This window comes from Cebus imitator, unplaced genomic scaffold (genome assembly GCF_001604975.1).
Source record: "Cebus imitator isolate Cc_AM_T3 unplaced genomic scaffold, Cebus_imitator-1.0 Scaffold167, whole genome shotgun sequence".
In the NCBI taxonomy this organism is placed as follows: domain Eukaryota; kingdom Metazoa; phylum Chordata; class Mammalia; order Primates; family Cebidae; genus Cebus; species Cebus imitator.
Window position 1 is genome coordinate 2,277,251 of NW_016107482.1, and position 17,119 is coordinate 2,294,369.

At 38.6% G+C, this 17,119-nt stretch overlaps 1 protein-coding gene across 1 annotated transcript in view; it reads right to left on the bottom strand.

Annotated features, from left to right (window-relative positions):
- CNTNAP5 (contactin associated protein family member 5) overlaps positions 1-17,119 on the bottom strand; it is an 865,582-nt gene that overhangs the window by 298,842 nt on the left and 549,621 nt on the right. Inside the window, exon 12 of the mRNA XM_017544214.2 lies at positions 3,678-3,797. Coding sequence (XP_017399703.1) covers positions 3,678-3,797 — 120 coding nt within the window. The remainder of the gene's footprint in view (positions 1-3,677; positions 3,798-17,119) is intronic.

Below are 17,119 nucleotides of genomic sequence, written 5' to 3' on the forward strand. Positions count from 1 at the left end.
AAAAATCTCTTGTTTGGGAACCTCAAAGAATAGCTCAGAGAATTCTAAATGAGGAAAGGCTGTGGACGCCAGAGGACCCAGATTTTAATTTTAGATATGTGGGCCTGGGCCCCAGGCACTTAGCTGAGCTGACAGGCACAGGGTGCAGAAAGAGAGCCTGGGTTTCCTGCCTTCTGGCACTCTGGACACCCGTTCTGGGATTATCCCAGTGCTAAAGACAGCACAACTTTCCTCTTCTGTTTCTTCTCTTCTTTCTTCCTGATTCTCTTCCTAGGACCACTGTGTCACACTTTTCATAGCGACCTAAATCACTCCTATTTAACAACATTCAACTTTTAAAATTTTCAAATAGAAAGAAGCATATTTGATCATCATTACATGTATGTATCAGAACATTGTTTGCCATTTAAATATGAGAGTAGTGTAGTTCAACCTACACAGAGCTTTGCTTTTATTTTATTTTTATTTATTTATTTGAGACAGAGTGAGACTCTGTTGTCCAGGCTGGAGTGCAGTGGCACAATCTCCGCTCACTGCAACCTCTGCCTCCTGGAATCCTGCGATTCTCCTGCCTCAGCCTCCCAAGTATCTGGGACTACAGGCATGTGCCATCATGCCTGGCAAATTTTTGTATTTTTAGTAGAGATGGGGTGTCACCATGTTGGCCAGGCTGGTCTCAAACTCCTGCTAAAGCGGTCCTCCTGCCTTGACCTTCCAAAGTGTTGAGATTACAGGTGTGAACCACCATGCCCAGCCTACTTTTATTTTTGTTAGCATTTTAGAAAACAAAAATAGAAACTTATCCATTTTGTAGCTGAATGTTACCCAAAAAAATCATATTCAAAAGAAATGTCCCACCATAGACGTCAAATTGATCAACACTGGACACAATTCAGAGGCTCTGATTTCTTCAGGATCACATCAGCAAAACAGAAACCTTTAATACAAATATACACCCACCTTCAGCGGTGCTTGGACAAATGATCAAACATAAACCCTGAGAGAAGGCTGTTGGATGGTGAGGCAGAGGGTTTCATGTAAATGAAACCTATGTGTCAATCAGGCTTTCTATGTCCTTGTCCTTACATTATTTTGTAGAGTTTAACATTTAGCTATATTTAATGAATATATTTTAATTTCAAAATATATTTTAATAGGGAAAATCTACACCATAAGTTAAAATTAAAATGTATAATTTAAATGTGTATATATTTGTATGTGTATGTATACATATATATAACATACACATTCAGAACACATAAACATTCATTTTAAAATGTCTCGAGGAAATTCTAATAATTTAATAACAATGGCAATCTCTGGATTGTGGATTACAGGTGTTTTTAATATTTCCGTCAGACTTTTTTTCCCCTCAAAATTTCTTCAATTAACATTGATTACTTTTGTTACAAATTTTTTCTAAAAAAACGAACAACAACAAAAAAAGCACTGTTTAAAAGCAAAACATGTGTAATACAAAGTGTCCAATTAACATTTTAGTGATACAGATAACCAGGAGGTTCTGCCTGCTTCCCAAGTCTTGACTATTAGTCACAGAATTTATTACCTTGAGCCAATCATGAAATGCTCATATTCTCTTTCCTTCTATGTTAGATGGAGATTAAAAAGAGTCTGCCTCTGGTTTTTGTTGTGAGGATGAAAAGAGATGGTATTTGTAAACTCCCAGCTCAATTCCCAGAGAGGGTCAACGCACAGTAATTGCTGTCCATTACACCACTCCTATTATTACAAGTCACACCTGGCCACTCAGCAGTGGGCATTTATCTCTTTTGCCTTATTTTGCAGCCAAATTACTTTCTCTGTTTTTGGAAAAGTGGACTAGGGACGATTTGCATGAGAATCACTTGAAAAGCTCAGTGAAAGTGCATTTACTGAACTGGAATTTCCGGGGCTGGGAAGCCTGCCTTTTTAGCAGGAGTCCCTATGTTAATTACATTTTGAAAATAACCAAGATCCACTGAGAAGCCTAATCCTTGACCAAGTTGTTGAACACTACAGATTACCACAACCGTGAAAAGAAAACAGGAACTTTTAAATTATGTTATAGGGCGTTTGAAAAGCAGCTATCATACAACCATTTTGGAAAGATGAAGCATTATGGAAATGCAAGGACGTGGCACCTAATTCCAGGTCACTAGCATTTTCTATACAAAGAACATGGGGCTTTGCATCCAGGTGGGCAAACTACTGGGCTTCCTCACTATTCCTTTCGAGAGTTTTCCTGCATTTCTGCTGGAGGCACCTCATGGTAGTGTTCCTGACTTAGTGCCTCATGAACAATAGCCTCTGTGTCTTATTTCTCATATCCTCTGTGTTGAAAACAGCATCTGGCTCCAGAAAGCACTCCATAAATGCGGTTCTTCGTTGTAGAAACGCCTGAGGCCCAAGGACTCAATGAGGCTAAAGAGGCTGCTGTGTTCCTGCTTCATTACATGATGCAGCTGGCGTCTCTGAAGACCAGTGCTTGAAACAAACAAACAAACAAAAAAAATGTGTATGTGCCAATTAACCACTCTCACAATGGTAAGAGTGCTTGCAAAAGTTCTTTTTTTTTTTTTTTTTTTTTTGAGATGGAGTCTCGCTCTGTAACCAGGCAGGAGTGCAGTGGCACGATCTCAGCTCACTGCAACCTCTGCCTCCTGGAGTCAAGGAATTCTTGTGACTCAGTCTCCAGAGTAGCTGGGATTACAGGCTCGCACCGCCACACTCAGTTAATTTTTGTATTTTTAGTAGAGACAGGGTTTCACGATGTAGGCCAGGATGGTCTTGATCTCCTGACCTCATGATCCACCCTCCTCACCCTCCCAAAGTGCTGCAATTACAGGCATGAGCCTCCGCACCCGGCCACATAGCCGGATTTTAGAATAATGGTTACCTAAAGGTTTGGTTTTGTGGAAATATATTTCATGGTAAATTAAGGATCATATGCTGTTTCTACGCCCATGTAATGATTGCCTCTTACCATGTCCTTCTGCATTTGAGAAAAAAGCTGTAAGCTATCAAGAGATTTCCAGAGAAAAATGAAAAAGCTCACCTTGGTTTTTTTTTGTTGTTGTTGTTGTTGTTTTTGTTGTTGTTGTTGTTGTTGTTTGTCTTTTTCTTTTTGGGTTAGGCATTTAAGAATAACCAGCCTGGCTAGCTGCTCCAATACACATGATTGCATTGAATCCTCACTGCTCTAGGAGTAGGCACTATTATTCCCATTTCACTGAGGAAGCTCAGAGAGACTACAGTATTCACCTAGGGGTCACATATTTCTCTGGCCAGACTAGAATCAAGCTTTTTAACTTCCTGAATCAGGGCTTCCCATTGATTTTGAATTTTGTTTGTTTGTTTGCTTGCTTACCTTTTCTTTCTGTTTTTGAGTTTTAAGAGAGAAAATGCCCCTGGCAGCCCCTAAAGAAAACCTTTGATAATTAATTCTTGCTTCAGTGAAACATTATCAAGACCATTAACAAGTTTTCTTTTTTCTCTCTCCTGAAAATTAACCTAGCTGCAAATTTGCATTACTCACCAGAATACTATTTCCTCCCCAAAGGAGACCAGTTGGTCTTTTAAATTTTTATTCACATAGGTATCCCCCTCCAGTGAATTTGTTTTTGCTTCACCCCACGAAGTGGGGTGGTTAAGTGTGAGTGCGGATCCTGCACCCTTACCAGTGATATTGCAGTACACCTGCAGAGGTCCCAGTGGCCCGCTGCCATCCGAGTCAATGTAGAAGAAGCCAGCTGTGTTCCCCTGGTGCCTGTACACCTCACAGGATTGCTCGTAGATGGCTGAAAAGACAAAGGCAGCGGAGAGGAAAGTTTGTTTGGCGCTGCATACCGCTTTGCAGGAATCAGTAACTCCTCCTTAGATTTACTTTATGTGTATTCATTTCCCTTGTTTGATATCCTCGACTCATTCCTCAAGCCTTAACACACCAGTGCCCTGGTACTGATGTTTGACACTCAGATTTTCCATTCATCTCTCTCTCTCTCTCTTTTGTGACTTCAGTGGCACTGTCACAGCTCATGGCACATTGCACAGCCTCAAACTCCCAGGCTCAAGTGATCTCCCACCTCAGCCTCTGGAAAAGCTGGGAATACAGTGTGAGCCAGCACCCTGGCTAATTTTTTAATTTTATTTTTTGTAAAGGCAGGGCCTCTCTCACTCTGTTGTCCAGGCTGGTCTCAAACTCCTGGCCTCAAACGATCCTCCTGCCTCAGTCTCCCAGGCTGCTGGGATTATAGGCATGATCCACCAGGCCCAGTCTTATTTTCCGTGTATTTTACTTCATTCACTCTTTTAAAATCAGTGCAGAGGTAACGCCTCTCAAAATGTGGCCCCTCACCTCTTACATGGCCCTCCGAGTTGCATATCTCTAGGACCTTCCTCCTTGCTCTCACTGTATACTGAGCTTGGATCATCCATATGCCATTCTGGATGATCCTTGCTCTCACTGTATACTGAGCTTGGATCATCCATATGCTATTCTGGATGATCCTTGCTCTCACTGTATACTGAGCTTGGATCATCCATATACTATTCTCTTTCAATGGGTTACAGAACCTGTAAGAGCAGTGGTCATGTGTCATTTCATGTCATGCCCCAGCATCTAGCAGAGTATGACAATCACAGCAGGGGCTGAGCAAATGTTTGACTCATGAATTAAAAAAAAAAAAAAAAACTGTTCACATACAATGTGGCTTATTACTAATAATGTTAAAAGGGACTGCCTTATTTTTATGTACCCAGGACTCAGTAGAGTACATAACTCATAGTAAGTGCACAGTGAAGTTCAGTTTATTTTGACTTAACAAGCATTTACTGAGTTCCTAGTACATGTCAACAGATGTGGTTGCCACCAGAGGTTGAAACCATGGAGGAGGCAGTCAATCTCTACCCCAAAAAGCCCACAGCTTGGTTGGCAGCCACAAATGTCTGCATGCTCAGATACAGGCAGGTTCAGGTGTCCTGAGACAGGGAGCTTTGACCAATCTGCAGGTTTGGGAAATATGTACATTTTATTAAGCTAACATGAATAAATGTGTTGGGGTACAAAAGAGACATCTGCTGTCTCATACATGAGAATATAGAATGGTATCTGATGCTTCAGACAAAATGCTGTAGCTCAGCACAGCAGGCCCATCTCCAATCATGTCACCCTGTGATGCTTTAAACATTTCAGTGGCTCCCAACAGCTTTCAATATATAGTACAAACTCCTCACCTGAGCCAGCTCTTACCCCTTGTGACTAATGCCCCATCCCAGGAAGAGGAAGCTGCAGTTTGTCATGATCAAATGTGAGGGATGCCTCAAATAATTCATTACCAGGAAAGTTATGAAGCCGGAGAGGGTCTGACTTGTTATAAATTAGAGTGATCTCAAGGTTATCCTTGTCCTCATGGCATTCTCTCTTGCGCTCCTGCACACTTTCTGCAGCAGGAGGTATGTGGGAGTGTCACAGCATGTGCCCCACATTGTGAGCATAATGCATGGATTATTTTTGTTTGCCTGGACCTGATAATACCCTTGGGTGTTTGTCACAAAGGTGAAAATCAGTTCTTATCTGTGCTGGCCTCCCAACTACTCCCATCTTCCCAGGATGACAGCCATGTGGAAAGAGCTGCTGTTGTCCCACAAAAGCAAAACAGCCCCCTCAGCATGTGAGCGGTTCCATGGTGATTAAGAACATAAACCTGGGATCAGAATGGCTGGTTTTGCCCGGCGGGGCTACCACTTACTCCCTGTGGAAACGTGGACAAGCTACTCCCCCTGTGCCAGGCAGTCTCTAAGGTGATTCCCGTGATGGACAGACACTTCCTGGGATTTATGTTCTGCTGATAAATTCATGTCCTCCCTCCAAGTGGGCTGGATTTGCTGGCTTGCTCAAGCAGAATATAATAGTGTGGTCGATATCATTTCCAAGATTAGGTCTTGGGTGCTCTTAGATCACTCGCTGTGGTAGGAGCCAATTCCCATGTCACAAGGCAGGCCCTGCAAGAGGCCCACTGGAGTGAGCCTGGAAGTTTCTGCAGCATGCCCTGTGAATGAACACCAAAGCAGATCCCCACATCAAACCTTAAAACGAAAGCATCCCTGTGGACGTCTTCATTGAGGCTGCATGAGAGATTGAGCCAGAGCCACCCAGCTAAGCTGCTTACAGACCCAGAGAAACTATGAGATAACAATGTCTGTTGTTTCCAGGTGCTGTTTTTTTGTTTTGTTTTGTTTTTGTTTTTGTTTTTGGTTTTTGTTGAGACAGTCTTGCTCTGTCACCAGGCACCAGGCTGGAGTGCAGTGTCACAATCTCAGCTCACTGCAACCTCCGCCTCCCAGGTTCAAGCAATTCTCCTGCCTCAGCCTCCTGAGTAACTGGGACTACAGGCACGCACCACCATGCCCAGCTAATTTTTGTATTTTTTTTAGTAGAGACGAGGTTTCACTATGTTGGCCAGGACAGTCTCGATCTCTTGACCTCATGATCCGCCCTCGTGATCGGCCTCCCAAAGAGCTGGGATTACAGGCATGAGCTACTGCACCAGGCCCAGGTGCTGTTTTTGAATGATTCATTACAATAGGTAGCTAATCAACTCTCAAAGCATAAATTGTCTTATCAGAGTATAGTAACTCTGAAAAGAGCCTTCCTCATACTGTTCTAGTAGGAATTCAAAGACATAATCCATATATGGCTCATAGAAAGTGCGTGATTAATGAGCCTTTATTAGTAATGGTAGTAGTATTTCATGACTTGTTGCCTCTCCTTTTTTTTTTATTTTTATTTATATATATATATTTTTATGAGCTTTTGATACAGTTTGGCTGTGTCCCCACTCAAATTTCATCTTGAATTGTAACTCCTACAATTCCCACGTGTTGTGGGAGGAACCTGGTGGGAGGTGATTGAATTATGGGGCTGGAGCTTTCCTGAACTGTTCTCATGATAGTGAATGAGTCTCATGAGATCCGATGGCTTTAAAAAGGGAGAATTCCTCTGCACAAGCTCTCTTTTCTTTGCCTGCCGTCCTCCACTTAAGATGTGACTTGCTCCTCCTTGCCTTCTGCCATGATTGTGAGACCTCCCCAGCCATGTAGAACTGTGAGTCCAATTAAACCTCTTGCTTTGGTAAACTGCCCGGTCTCAGGTATGTCTACATTAGCAACATGAAACAGGACTGACACACGTTTTGTATACCTGAACTTTCTTTTTCAATTCTCATCATAAACCACAAGCCTTGTTATAAAAAACCAGTAGCTCCAACTTCCTTTCTGCACAGAAATAACTTTTCATTCTTAGTTCATTTTTTCTAGTATTGACTAGTATATCTCTAAAGAGCATGTCTATACTGTTACTTTTGATTTTTTTTTCTTTTACAAGTTATCTATTTATTTGCCACTTGGAAAATGGAACTTAGCCCTTTTTATCCTCACCATTCTCCAAATAAAAACAACTTTCTATTCCTTCATCCATCCAATATAGTTGTGTAATAATTTTAGTTAGATCAATGATTACTCTTTTTGGTGATATGACATTGTAAATGCTATTCATTGATTAACTACATATTATAATGTGACCACTTTTTCTTTTCTGAACAAAATTTAGTTTTCCTTGAGATTTAAAATTGTCATATTTTCTCATTTGCCTAGTTTTCTACATGTAAATTGCTAATTTAACTCCAAGTTCACTAACAACTCTCTGAAATATCTACCAAAATATTCAGTTAATAATTAAGATGAGAGGATAACTATGGAGAGGGAGGACAAATGTGAGAGAGGACAGACATGAGGGTGGGACACTTTTGAATATCTTATATTTTTCATTTTGAAACCATAAAGTATTTTAAATAATTTTTTAAAGTTAAATATAATAGAATGGCAATTCTTAAACATTGAAAGAAAATAAAAACAAATGAATTTAACTAGGAATTCTTCAAAGCAATATTGAAATTTAATATTTTCTTTCTAACTTTGTTATTACAGAAACTTTCAAATACATACAAAGAGCACAGAGTAATAAAATGAACCTGTTAGCATCACAACCAGCTTCTGCAAGCCCCAGTATTTTGCTAATCTTCCATCATATATATTCTCAGTGCATCATTTCTTTTGCTATAAAAACAAACAAACAAAAAAAAGCAAGAAAACACACACATAGCCCCAAATTTGACTTAAAATCATGACTATGCCAGGGTTCTTCAGGACAGCCATTTATTCCGGGATTCGCTGGGCAGTTCATGCATCTGCAGTCAGCTGTTGGGTCAGGCTGGATGGCTGGTGGTAAGCTGTAGTGCTTTGCTTCACCCCCATGGCCTCTCCCACTCTAGCAGGAAATCATACATGGTGCAGGCTCCCAGAGCAGCAAGAAACCAAGTACTTGTCAGGCCTCTGCTTGCATGATGTTTGCTGATGCCCCATTTCCCAGAGCAAATTGCGGAGCCATCCAAAATTCTCAGAAAAAAAATCCCGAGAAGCTAAATGAAATGAAGCTATAGGATAGACATGGTTTTTATCACTGTTCGACTTCATTGAACAGGTCACACTGCACAGGGATGTGAACATAAAATAAATGTTTACTTTGCTAAGTCATTGGGATCTTAAGGTCATTTACCACCTTAGTTAACCTACTGTTCTTGACATACTCGTTCCTTAAATGCTGGCTCAGTAACTGGGAGACTCTGAAGGCAAAGCCTGGTAACAGCATTGCCGTTTATGGACACTGTAAATGAGTTCATAAAATATACGTACTTTGCCCAAAGACAGACCAGCTCATAGGTGGTTAATCTAATGCTATCATTCCTTCCTGATTTATTAATGGGAAGGCTTCACAAAACGGAAACATCCCTCATCAATTATTTGATTTCCCTAAACTACAATATTATTTCCCTAGTGTACCCCAAAATGACCAATTAAATATTTTTAGTGTTATTATGACCTTATAGGTTTAAACATATTTGATATTGAAACAGTAGTTTGATTAGTAGGATGCATCCTACCAAAAAAAGTAAAAGTATGAAAATACATTTAATAACCTCATTTTAAACAATATTGCTATTATATAATGAAACTATTAAATATAGCAAGAAAAAGCTAGTAATTATCAATAGAAACTGAATTATTTACCAATACAGATAAAACATAAAACGTAAAAATTATATAAAATTCTGCAATCTATCTCAGAGTTGGTAATGAGTTTAAGCTCATAATTTAATGCTTTTTTAAAAAGATGCATTTTCACATTTAGACCACTGAAAGTGGGAGAATTAACCTAACACACAGATAGTGGTCTCTAAATAAAATTTCTCACATAAAAGGAACGAATATTTTACTGAATCCGTTTCTGGACCATGAAAACTACACAATGAAATTGGAATGTCTTGTTTTGCCTAAAAACAAGAATTTTATTAAAGACTGAAATCATCTCAAAATGGTCCAGGAGTTGATTTGATGAGACATTTTCGGCATAAAATAGAATAGTCAGTTTGATTGTTAAATATATAAAATTTATTAGTTTCTATCAATCAGTCAATCAATTTATGTGTCTTTTTATCTATCTCTCTATCCATCTATCTATCTATCTATCTACCTACCTATCTGTCTGTCTATTTATCATCTATCTTGTCTCTCTACTTACATCATTGGTCACCTCTGAAGGTTAATAGAAAATTAAGTTATGTTCTGAATATTAGAAAGAATAGAGATCATATCGTGCCTTTCTTGTATAAATTCATTTAAATACAACTTGATAGTCCATAAAAAAACTTTAGAGAATAAACAAAGCCAAAATCTGCAAAAGAATAATAGAATTTGAAAATCATCCTTTAGTAATGCCAAGTGAGATAAAGGATTAGATGATAATTGTTAAGGAGTGCTAAACCACTAGGTGAAACATTAATGGGTTATTTTAGTAAATGGATTCAATTAACAACACCTGAGCTCATGGGTCAATCTTAATGTCACTAAAAGTGATTATGCAGGTGCCTCTAATGTGGCACAATGAGACATACATAGCACCATCTAAAACATATTCCTGCCAAAAAAATTGAAGCTGAATGTATTCAAGCCCCAAGATTTTAACATCAATTTACAGAGAGAGGCCAATATGCCTAGCCATATTACGAGAATGCAATTAGTTGAATTCAGAATATGGGAATGTTTGACTAAGCTTCTTCAACAAAAATGGCAAAAATGGAGTTGGGTGGAAAAGATATGACAGTCAGTCAAACACAATGCCTAGATCTCGTTTAAATACTAATTCAAACACATTAAAGAAAAGAAGATGGAAGGAAGGAAGGAAGGCAGGCAGGCAGGCAGGCAGGCAGGTAGGAAGGAAGGAAGGAAGGAAGGAGGGAGGGTAGGAAGGAAGGGAGGGAGGGAGGGAAGGAGTTTTAAGACAACCAAAAAAATTATAGATCAGATTTTATGACAGATTATACAGAGTATTTTTAATTTTGATTGATATATAATGGCAATGTGATTATGTTTTAAAGACAACTTATCCTGTGTTAGAGAGTTGTTCACTATAAATGCTGTAATTGCAGTGAAATGATATGTCCACAATTTGTTTTCAAAATGCTCCATCATCTGTGCACAGTGGCTCACACCCGTTACTCCAGTATTTCGGGAGGCTGAGGGGGGACAATCACTTGAGCCTGAGAGCTCGAGAGCAGCCTGAGCAACTTAGTTAGATCCCTGTTTCTACAAAAAAAATGTAAAAATTAGCTGGGTGTGGTGGCTTGTGCCTGTAGTCTCAGCTACTCACGAGGTTGAAGCAGAAGGATTGCTTGAGCCCAAGAGTTTGAGGCTGCAGTGAGCTATCATTATGCCACCGCACTCCCCCTGGGTGACAGAGCAAGATCTTGTCTCAACTTAATCAATCAATCAATCAATCAATAAAATGTTGCATCAAAAAATGAGGAGGGGATAGTAGAAATAAAAATGGGAGAATATTGATAACTGTTGAGCCTGAGTGAGGATACATGTGGGCCAATTTGTCATTTTCATACATTTGAAAATGTCTTTGAAAAGTAAAAGTATCTCTGGATTCTTCTGACTTGCTGTAATATGGGGAACTGAGCTACCCATCCGGTTACAGTTGTCTCCCCAAAGGATCTCCTCACTCTCATGCTGGACATCCCTTTTAAAACTGGCCTTTTTCAGTAAACATAATTCCCTTGAAATCCATTCAAGCTTTTTGATGTATCAGTTGTCAATTCTAATTTTATTGCTGAGTAGTATTTCATAACATAGACATACTACAGTTAATGATTAATCCATTGAAGAACATTTGGCTTGTTTCTGTTTTAAGCTATTTCAGTTGTAGCATTTTAAAATTCTACAAGGTTTGTTTTTCTTCCTTTAAATATTATTTTTAGTAACACATGATGTTTGACTCATTGATGCAATATTTCATTAATGTCTCTGAGAATATTTGTTATATTACAATGTCTTTGATTCTTCCTTCACTCCATATAGTCTGTTCCCTTTAAGCTGTGCTTGTTTGGTTAGTTGCATTACTTGTTGTGTGTTTTGGTTTTTCTCTATCTTATATTTCATGTGATATTGCTTTCTGGGGTGTTCTCTCATATTTGACAGTGGTCCTTGAAATACTAGTTGGTATTTCTAAACAAATGTCTGTGGTTTGCCTTCCAAGGACTTTAACGTAGGCTTACCTGGCTGAAGAATTTTGTGAGAAATGATCGTGTTAATGTCTTTTGTCTTTCTCTTGGTCTTATTAGTGCCTATGATTTAGAGGATGTATGCTTGGCTGCTGAATATCTGCGAGCTGAAGAGAAGAAGTCCAGTTCTTAGCATTCTCCCTATATCAATGTTTCCATATGGCACCCCAGTTTCAGTGTGGCACAACGTCCTTCCACCACACGTTTTCTCACAGTTTTAGGAATTCTATTTTCTCCAAAAAAAAATCCCAGTCTTCTCTCTCCGCAGTGAAGGTGCAATCACCAAGTGCCCACAACTGGAAAGAGGAATGATAATCTAGGTACTTCTTACACAGATATAGATTTACTCTTCCTGTATTATTAATCTCGCCTTCACCTTCACTTGCAAAGGTGGCTGATGACTCCTATTTCTGTGCCTTTGGGGGATTTCATAATGTGACTTTGTTTGTTTCTTAGATTTCACTACATCTAAATTAAGATTCAGCATTTTAACTCTGTTAATCTGTTACCTGTTACTATTCATCTACTCACTTTCTGGTTTCAACATTTTCTTGCTCTTTTCACCTGCGTTTTTTGCTTGTTTTCTCTCTCTCTCTCTCTCTCTCTCTCTCGTCTCTTCTCTCCTGTCCTCCACTCTCCCTCTCTCTTTTTCTCTCACTTGCTATCTCTCTCCCCTTCTCTCCTCCTCTCTCCTTCTCTTTCTCCTTTCTCTCTCACTTGATATCTCCTGTCTATCTATTTATCTCTATCAGTGTGTGTGTGTATGTGTGTGCGTGTGTGTGTTATTGTCACTGTTTATGAGGGGGTATTTGTGTGTGCCTCTGTATTTGTCTTCTTTTGTCATGCCATTGTGGTGGATTCATTCGAGTTGTGTCAATTTAAGCCAAAGTGGAACTACATTTACCAGAATTCCTTTCCTTGCATAGTTTCTGGTCAGCATGTCCCACAACAGATATTTTACATGAGATGTGGCAGGTGCAAGAGCATAGCACAGACACTGATTCCATGCATGTTAGGTCAGTGAAGGGCATGAGATGCTGCCATACATCACACACATCATTGCTCATCTTCTGATACATGTTACTGGTGTGTGGAAGCCACACCAGCCGCTACTCCAGATGGGTTACTTACTCCTTCAGCTTCCCTAATTTCTAGTCAGGTGAATTTTTAGTCTCCTATGAGTATCCCGTCACTGAAGTTGCTGTTTTGGAAATGGCAAAAGGCAAAGTGTTCCCCTGATTAGTTGTTGTCTTACAGAACCATTAAAAAAAAAAAAATCATTGCCGGGCGCGGTGGCTCACGCCTGTAATCCCAGCACTTTGGGAGGCCGAGGCGGGTGGATCACGAGGTCAAGAGATCAAGACCATCCTGGTCAACATGGTGAAACCCCGTCTCTACTAAAAATACAAAAAATTAGCTGGGCATGGTGGTGCGTGCCTGTAATCCCAGCTACTCAGGAGGCTGAGGCAGGAGAATTGCCTGAACCCAGGAGGCGGAGGTTGCGGTGAGCCGAGATTGTGCCATTGCACTCCAGCCTGGGTAACAAGAGCAAAACTCCGTCTCAAAAAAGAAAAAAAAAAAATTATTTACTGTTCTTCATGAGGAGTGTAAGGAAGCAAAGTTAAACACACATGTGCAATTCACCAACTGTTTCAGAAGGTACAAATGTACACTTTTTTTTATTAAATTATTCATCTACACTGCTTGCCTGACACATTATGGAACAAATACTCCACACATATTTATTGAGAATGCACTTGTTTTTCACTAACTCACTCTAAGGTAAGCTCTGAGAAAACTACATGAAGAAAAAACACAGTTCTAAATCTCAAGTAATTCAGGGTCTTAAACTTACCAAAATTTAAATTGGTAGACATAAAATTTAAATTGACCTGTTCCTATTAAAAAAAAATAGAACAAATTTAAAGAGCTTCCCCTACCCATGAGTTTGAGGCTGCAATGAGCCTCGTTTTTACCACTGCATTCCAGCCTTGGTCACAAAGTGAGATTCCATCTTCAAAAAAAACAAAAACAAAAACAAAATTCCCTTAAACAATATAGTGAGATTAAATAGTTTCTCAAATGAACCTTTTAAAGAACAAATCATCTCACTGCTACTTCTACTACTCCAAGTAATAGAAAAAGAAAGATATCTTTATATCTTCCACATTCATTATATAATGTAAATGCAAAGCTGATCCTTAACATGACAATCATCATAAAGAAAGAAAAACAAAATTATGGAATCACTCATGGATGTCAATCACAAAATTTTAAATAGAGTATCAACAAACAGAATCAAATAACATATTTTAAAGTTACACAATGGCCAAGTGAATGTTTAATCCAAAAATTCAAGAGAGGTTCAATATTTAATAATTTCTTTAAATATTTAAATAAATAATTCACAACTATTGATAGTTGCTGATAAAACAACTCAGATCAGTAGGAAAACAAAAAAAGAAAACACATGTGGTATTGAGATAATGTGGAAACTATATGGAAAAAGATGAAATTAAATATTACATCCACTGCTCATACCACAGACCAGGATCAAATTATGATTGAATCAGAAATTTAAATATTAAGAAATAAAATACATGCACATATGAGAGAAAAACAAGACTGAATTTCTATGTAAATTAGAAGCAGCAAAAATATTATTAACAATGATTTAAAATCCAGAAGGAATAAAATAGAATACAGATAGATTTCCTAATATTCAAAATAAATTTAAAAAATATATAAATATTTTTGAATGGCAAAAGATATAATAAACAAAAAAAGGGCCAATGGATAACAAACTGGGAAAAATTACAATTTACATCACAAAACATTAACATTTCTAATGTATATTTACAAGTTAAAAATAAAGACAAAATAGGTAACAACATGTAGGGATATATGCTGATGATATGAGTGGATATTCATAGAAAAATAAGTGCAAATAAATCTAAAACACATTAAAGATGTCTGACCTTACTGATAGAAAATTAAGTGCTAATGAAAATGAGAGTATTAGTTATATTATAGGGGAAAGGCCTTTACCCTATCAGGCTTAGCAATCTTTTGGATCATTGCTAATTTGATATGCATCAGTTTAAAAAATTGCATCTCAATGTCATTTTCATTAGCATTTATTTTTTATGAGCAAGGTTAGATATCTTTTTATGTGTTTTAGATTTATTTGCATTTATTTTTATTTTTATTTATTTACTTTTTTCTTGAGATGGAGTTTTGCTCTTGTTGCCCAGGCTGAAGTGCAATGGTGCAATCTTGGCTCACTGCAACCTCTGCTTCCCAAGTTCAAGCAATTCTCCTGCCTCAGTCCCATGAGTAGCTGGGATTACAGCCAGCCACCACCACACTCAGCTAATTTTTGTATTTTTAGTGGAGATGGGGCTTCACCATATTGATCAGGCTGGACTCAAACTCCTGACCTCATGATCCACCCGCCTCAGCCTCAGATGAAATAAATTTGTGCCTAGCCAAATTTATTTTTCTATGAGTATACTGTTTACACTCACACAGTATAGTTCAGCTTTCAAAAGGAATAAGCATCCCCACATGTAATGCTACAAGCTGAGCTTCAAAATATATGGTTGTGAGGGAAAAGAAAAGTAGAGACAAAGTATGTAGAATATGCTAATGCTTATCTTATAAATGGGGTATGAACTTATTCACATTTGCTCATTTTATTAAAGAAAACAGCATTTTAATAAAGGTTATTTATAGTGAATGGAAAAGAAGAGGAAGAAGGAATAAGAATAAAAGCAAGACTTACTGAAAGAAGCTTTATTTTGTAGGTTTTAGTTTAGAACTATGTAAAACCAACATAAACAAGCATTTTTTTGGAACTTGCAGCGGTCACGGATCCAAGATGGCCGAATAGGAACAGCTCTGGAGTGCAGCTCCAAACAAGAACAATGTAGAGGTTGCTGCAGATGATCCCCAGGCAAGCAGGGTCTGGAGTGGACCTCCAGCAGTCCTACAGCAGAGGGGTCTGACTGTTAGAAGGAAAACTAAAAAACTGAAAGAAATAACTTCATCATCAACAAAAAGGATGTCCACTCAGAGACCTCATCAGAAAGTCACCAACTACAAAGACCACAAGGAGATAAATCCACAAATATGGGATGAAACCAGCACAAAAAGGGTGAAAACACCCAGAACCAGAACACCTCTCCTTCTCCAAAGGATAACAACTGCTCACCAGCAAGAAAACAAAGCTGGGTGGAGAATGTATCTGATGAATTCACAGAAACAGTCTTCAGAAAATAGGTGATAACAAACTCCTCTGAGCTAAAATAACATGTCCTAACCCAATGCAAAAAACTAAGATCCTTGAAAACAGGTTTGACGAAATGCTAACAAGAATAAACGGCTCAGAGAAGAATACAAATAACTTGATGGAGCTGAAAAACAACATGAGAGTTGTGTGAAGCATACACAAATTTCAGTAGCCAAATCAACTAAGCAGAAGAAAGGATATCAGAGACCGAAGATCAGCTCAATGAAAGAAAACGAGAAGGCAAGATAAGAGAAAAAAGAGTGAAAAGAAATGAACAAAGCCTCCAAGAAATACGGGATTATGTGAAAAGATCTAATCTACATTTGATAGGTGTACCTGAACGTGACAGAGAGAAAGAATCCAAGCTGGAAAACACTCTTGAGGATATTATCCAGGATAACTTCCCCAACCTAGCAAGGCAGGTCAACATTCAAGTCCAGGAAATACAGAGAACACCACAAAGATCTTCCTCAAGAAGATCAACCCCAAGGCACATAATCATCAGATTTACCAGGGTTGAAATGAAGGAAAAAATGCTAAGGGCATTCAGAGAGAAATATTGGGTTACCCACAAGGGGAAGCCCATCAGACACAGCAGATCTCTGGGCAGAAATCCTGCAAGCCAGAAGAGAGTGAGGGCCGATATTCAACAGCCTTAAAGAAAAGAACTTTTAAACTAGAATTTCATATCCAGCCAAACTAAGTTTCGTAAGTGAAAGAGAAATAAAATCCTTCACGGAAAAGCAGTTGCTGAGAGATTTCGTCACCATCAGGCCTGCCTTACAAGAGCTCCTGAAAGAATTGCTAAACATTGAAAGGAACAACTAGCACCAGCCACTCCAAAAACATACCAAATGGTAAAAAGCATCGAAACGATGAAGAAACTGTGTCAACTAATGAGCAAAACAACCAGTTAGCATCAAAATGGCAGGATCAAATTCACACATAAAAATATTTACCTTAAATACAAACGGGCTAAGTGCCCCAATCAAAAGATACAGACTGTCAAATTGGATAAAAAGTCAAAACCCATTGGTGTGCTGTATCCAGGAAGCTCATCTCACATGCAAGGATACACATAGGCTGGAAATAAAGGGATGGAGGAAGATTTACTAAGCAAATGGAGAGCAAAAAAAAGCAGGAGTTGCAA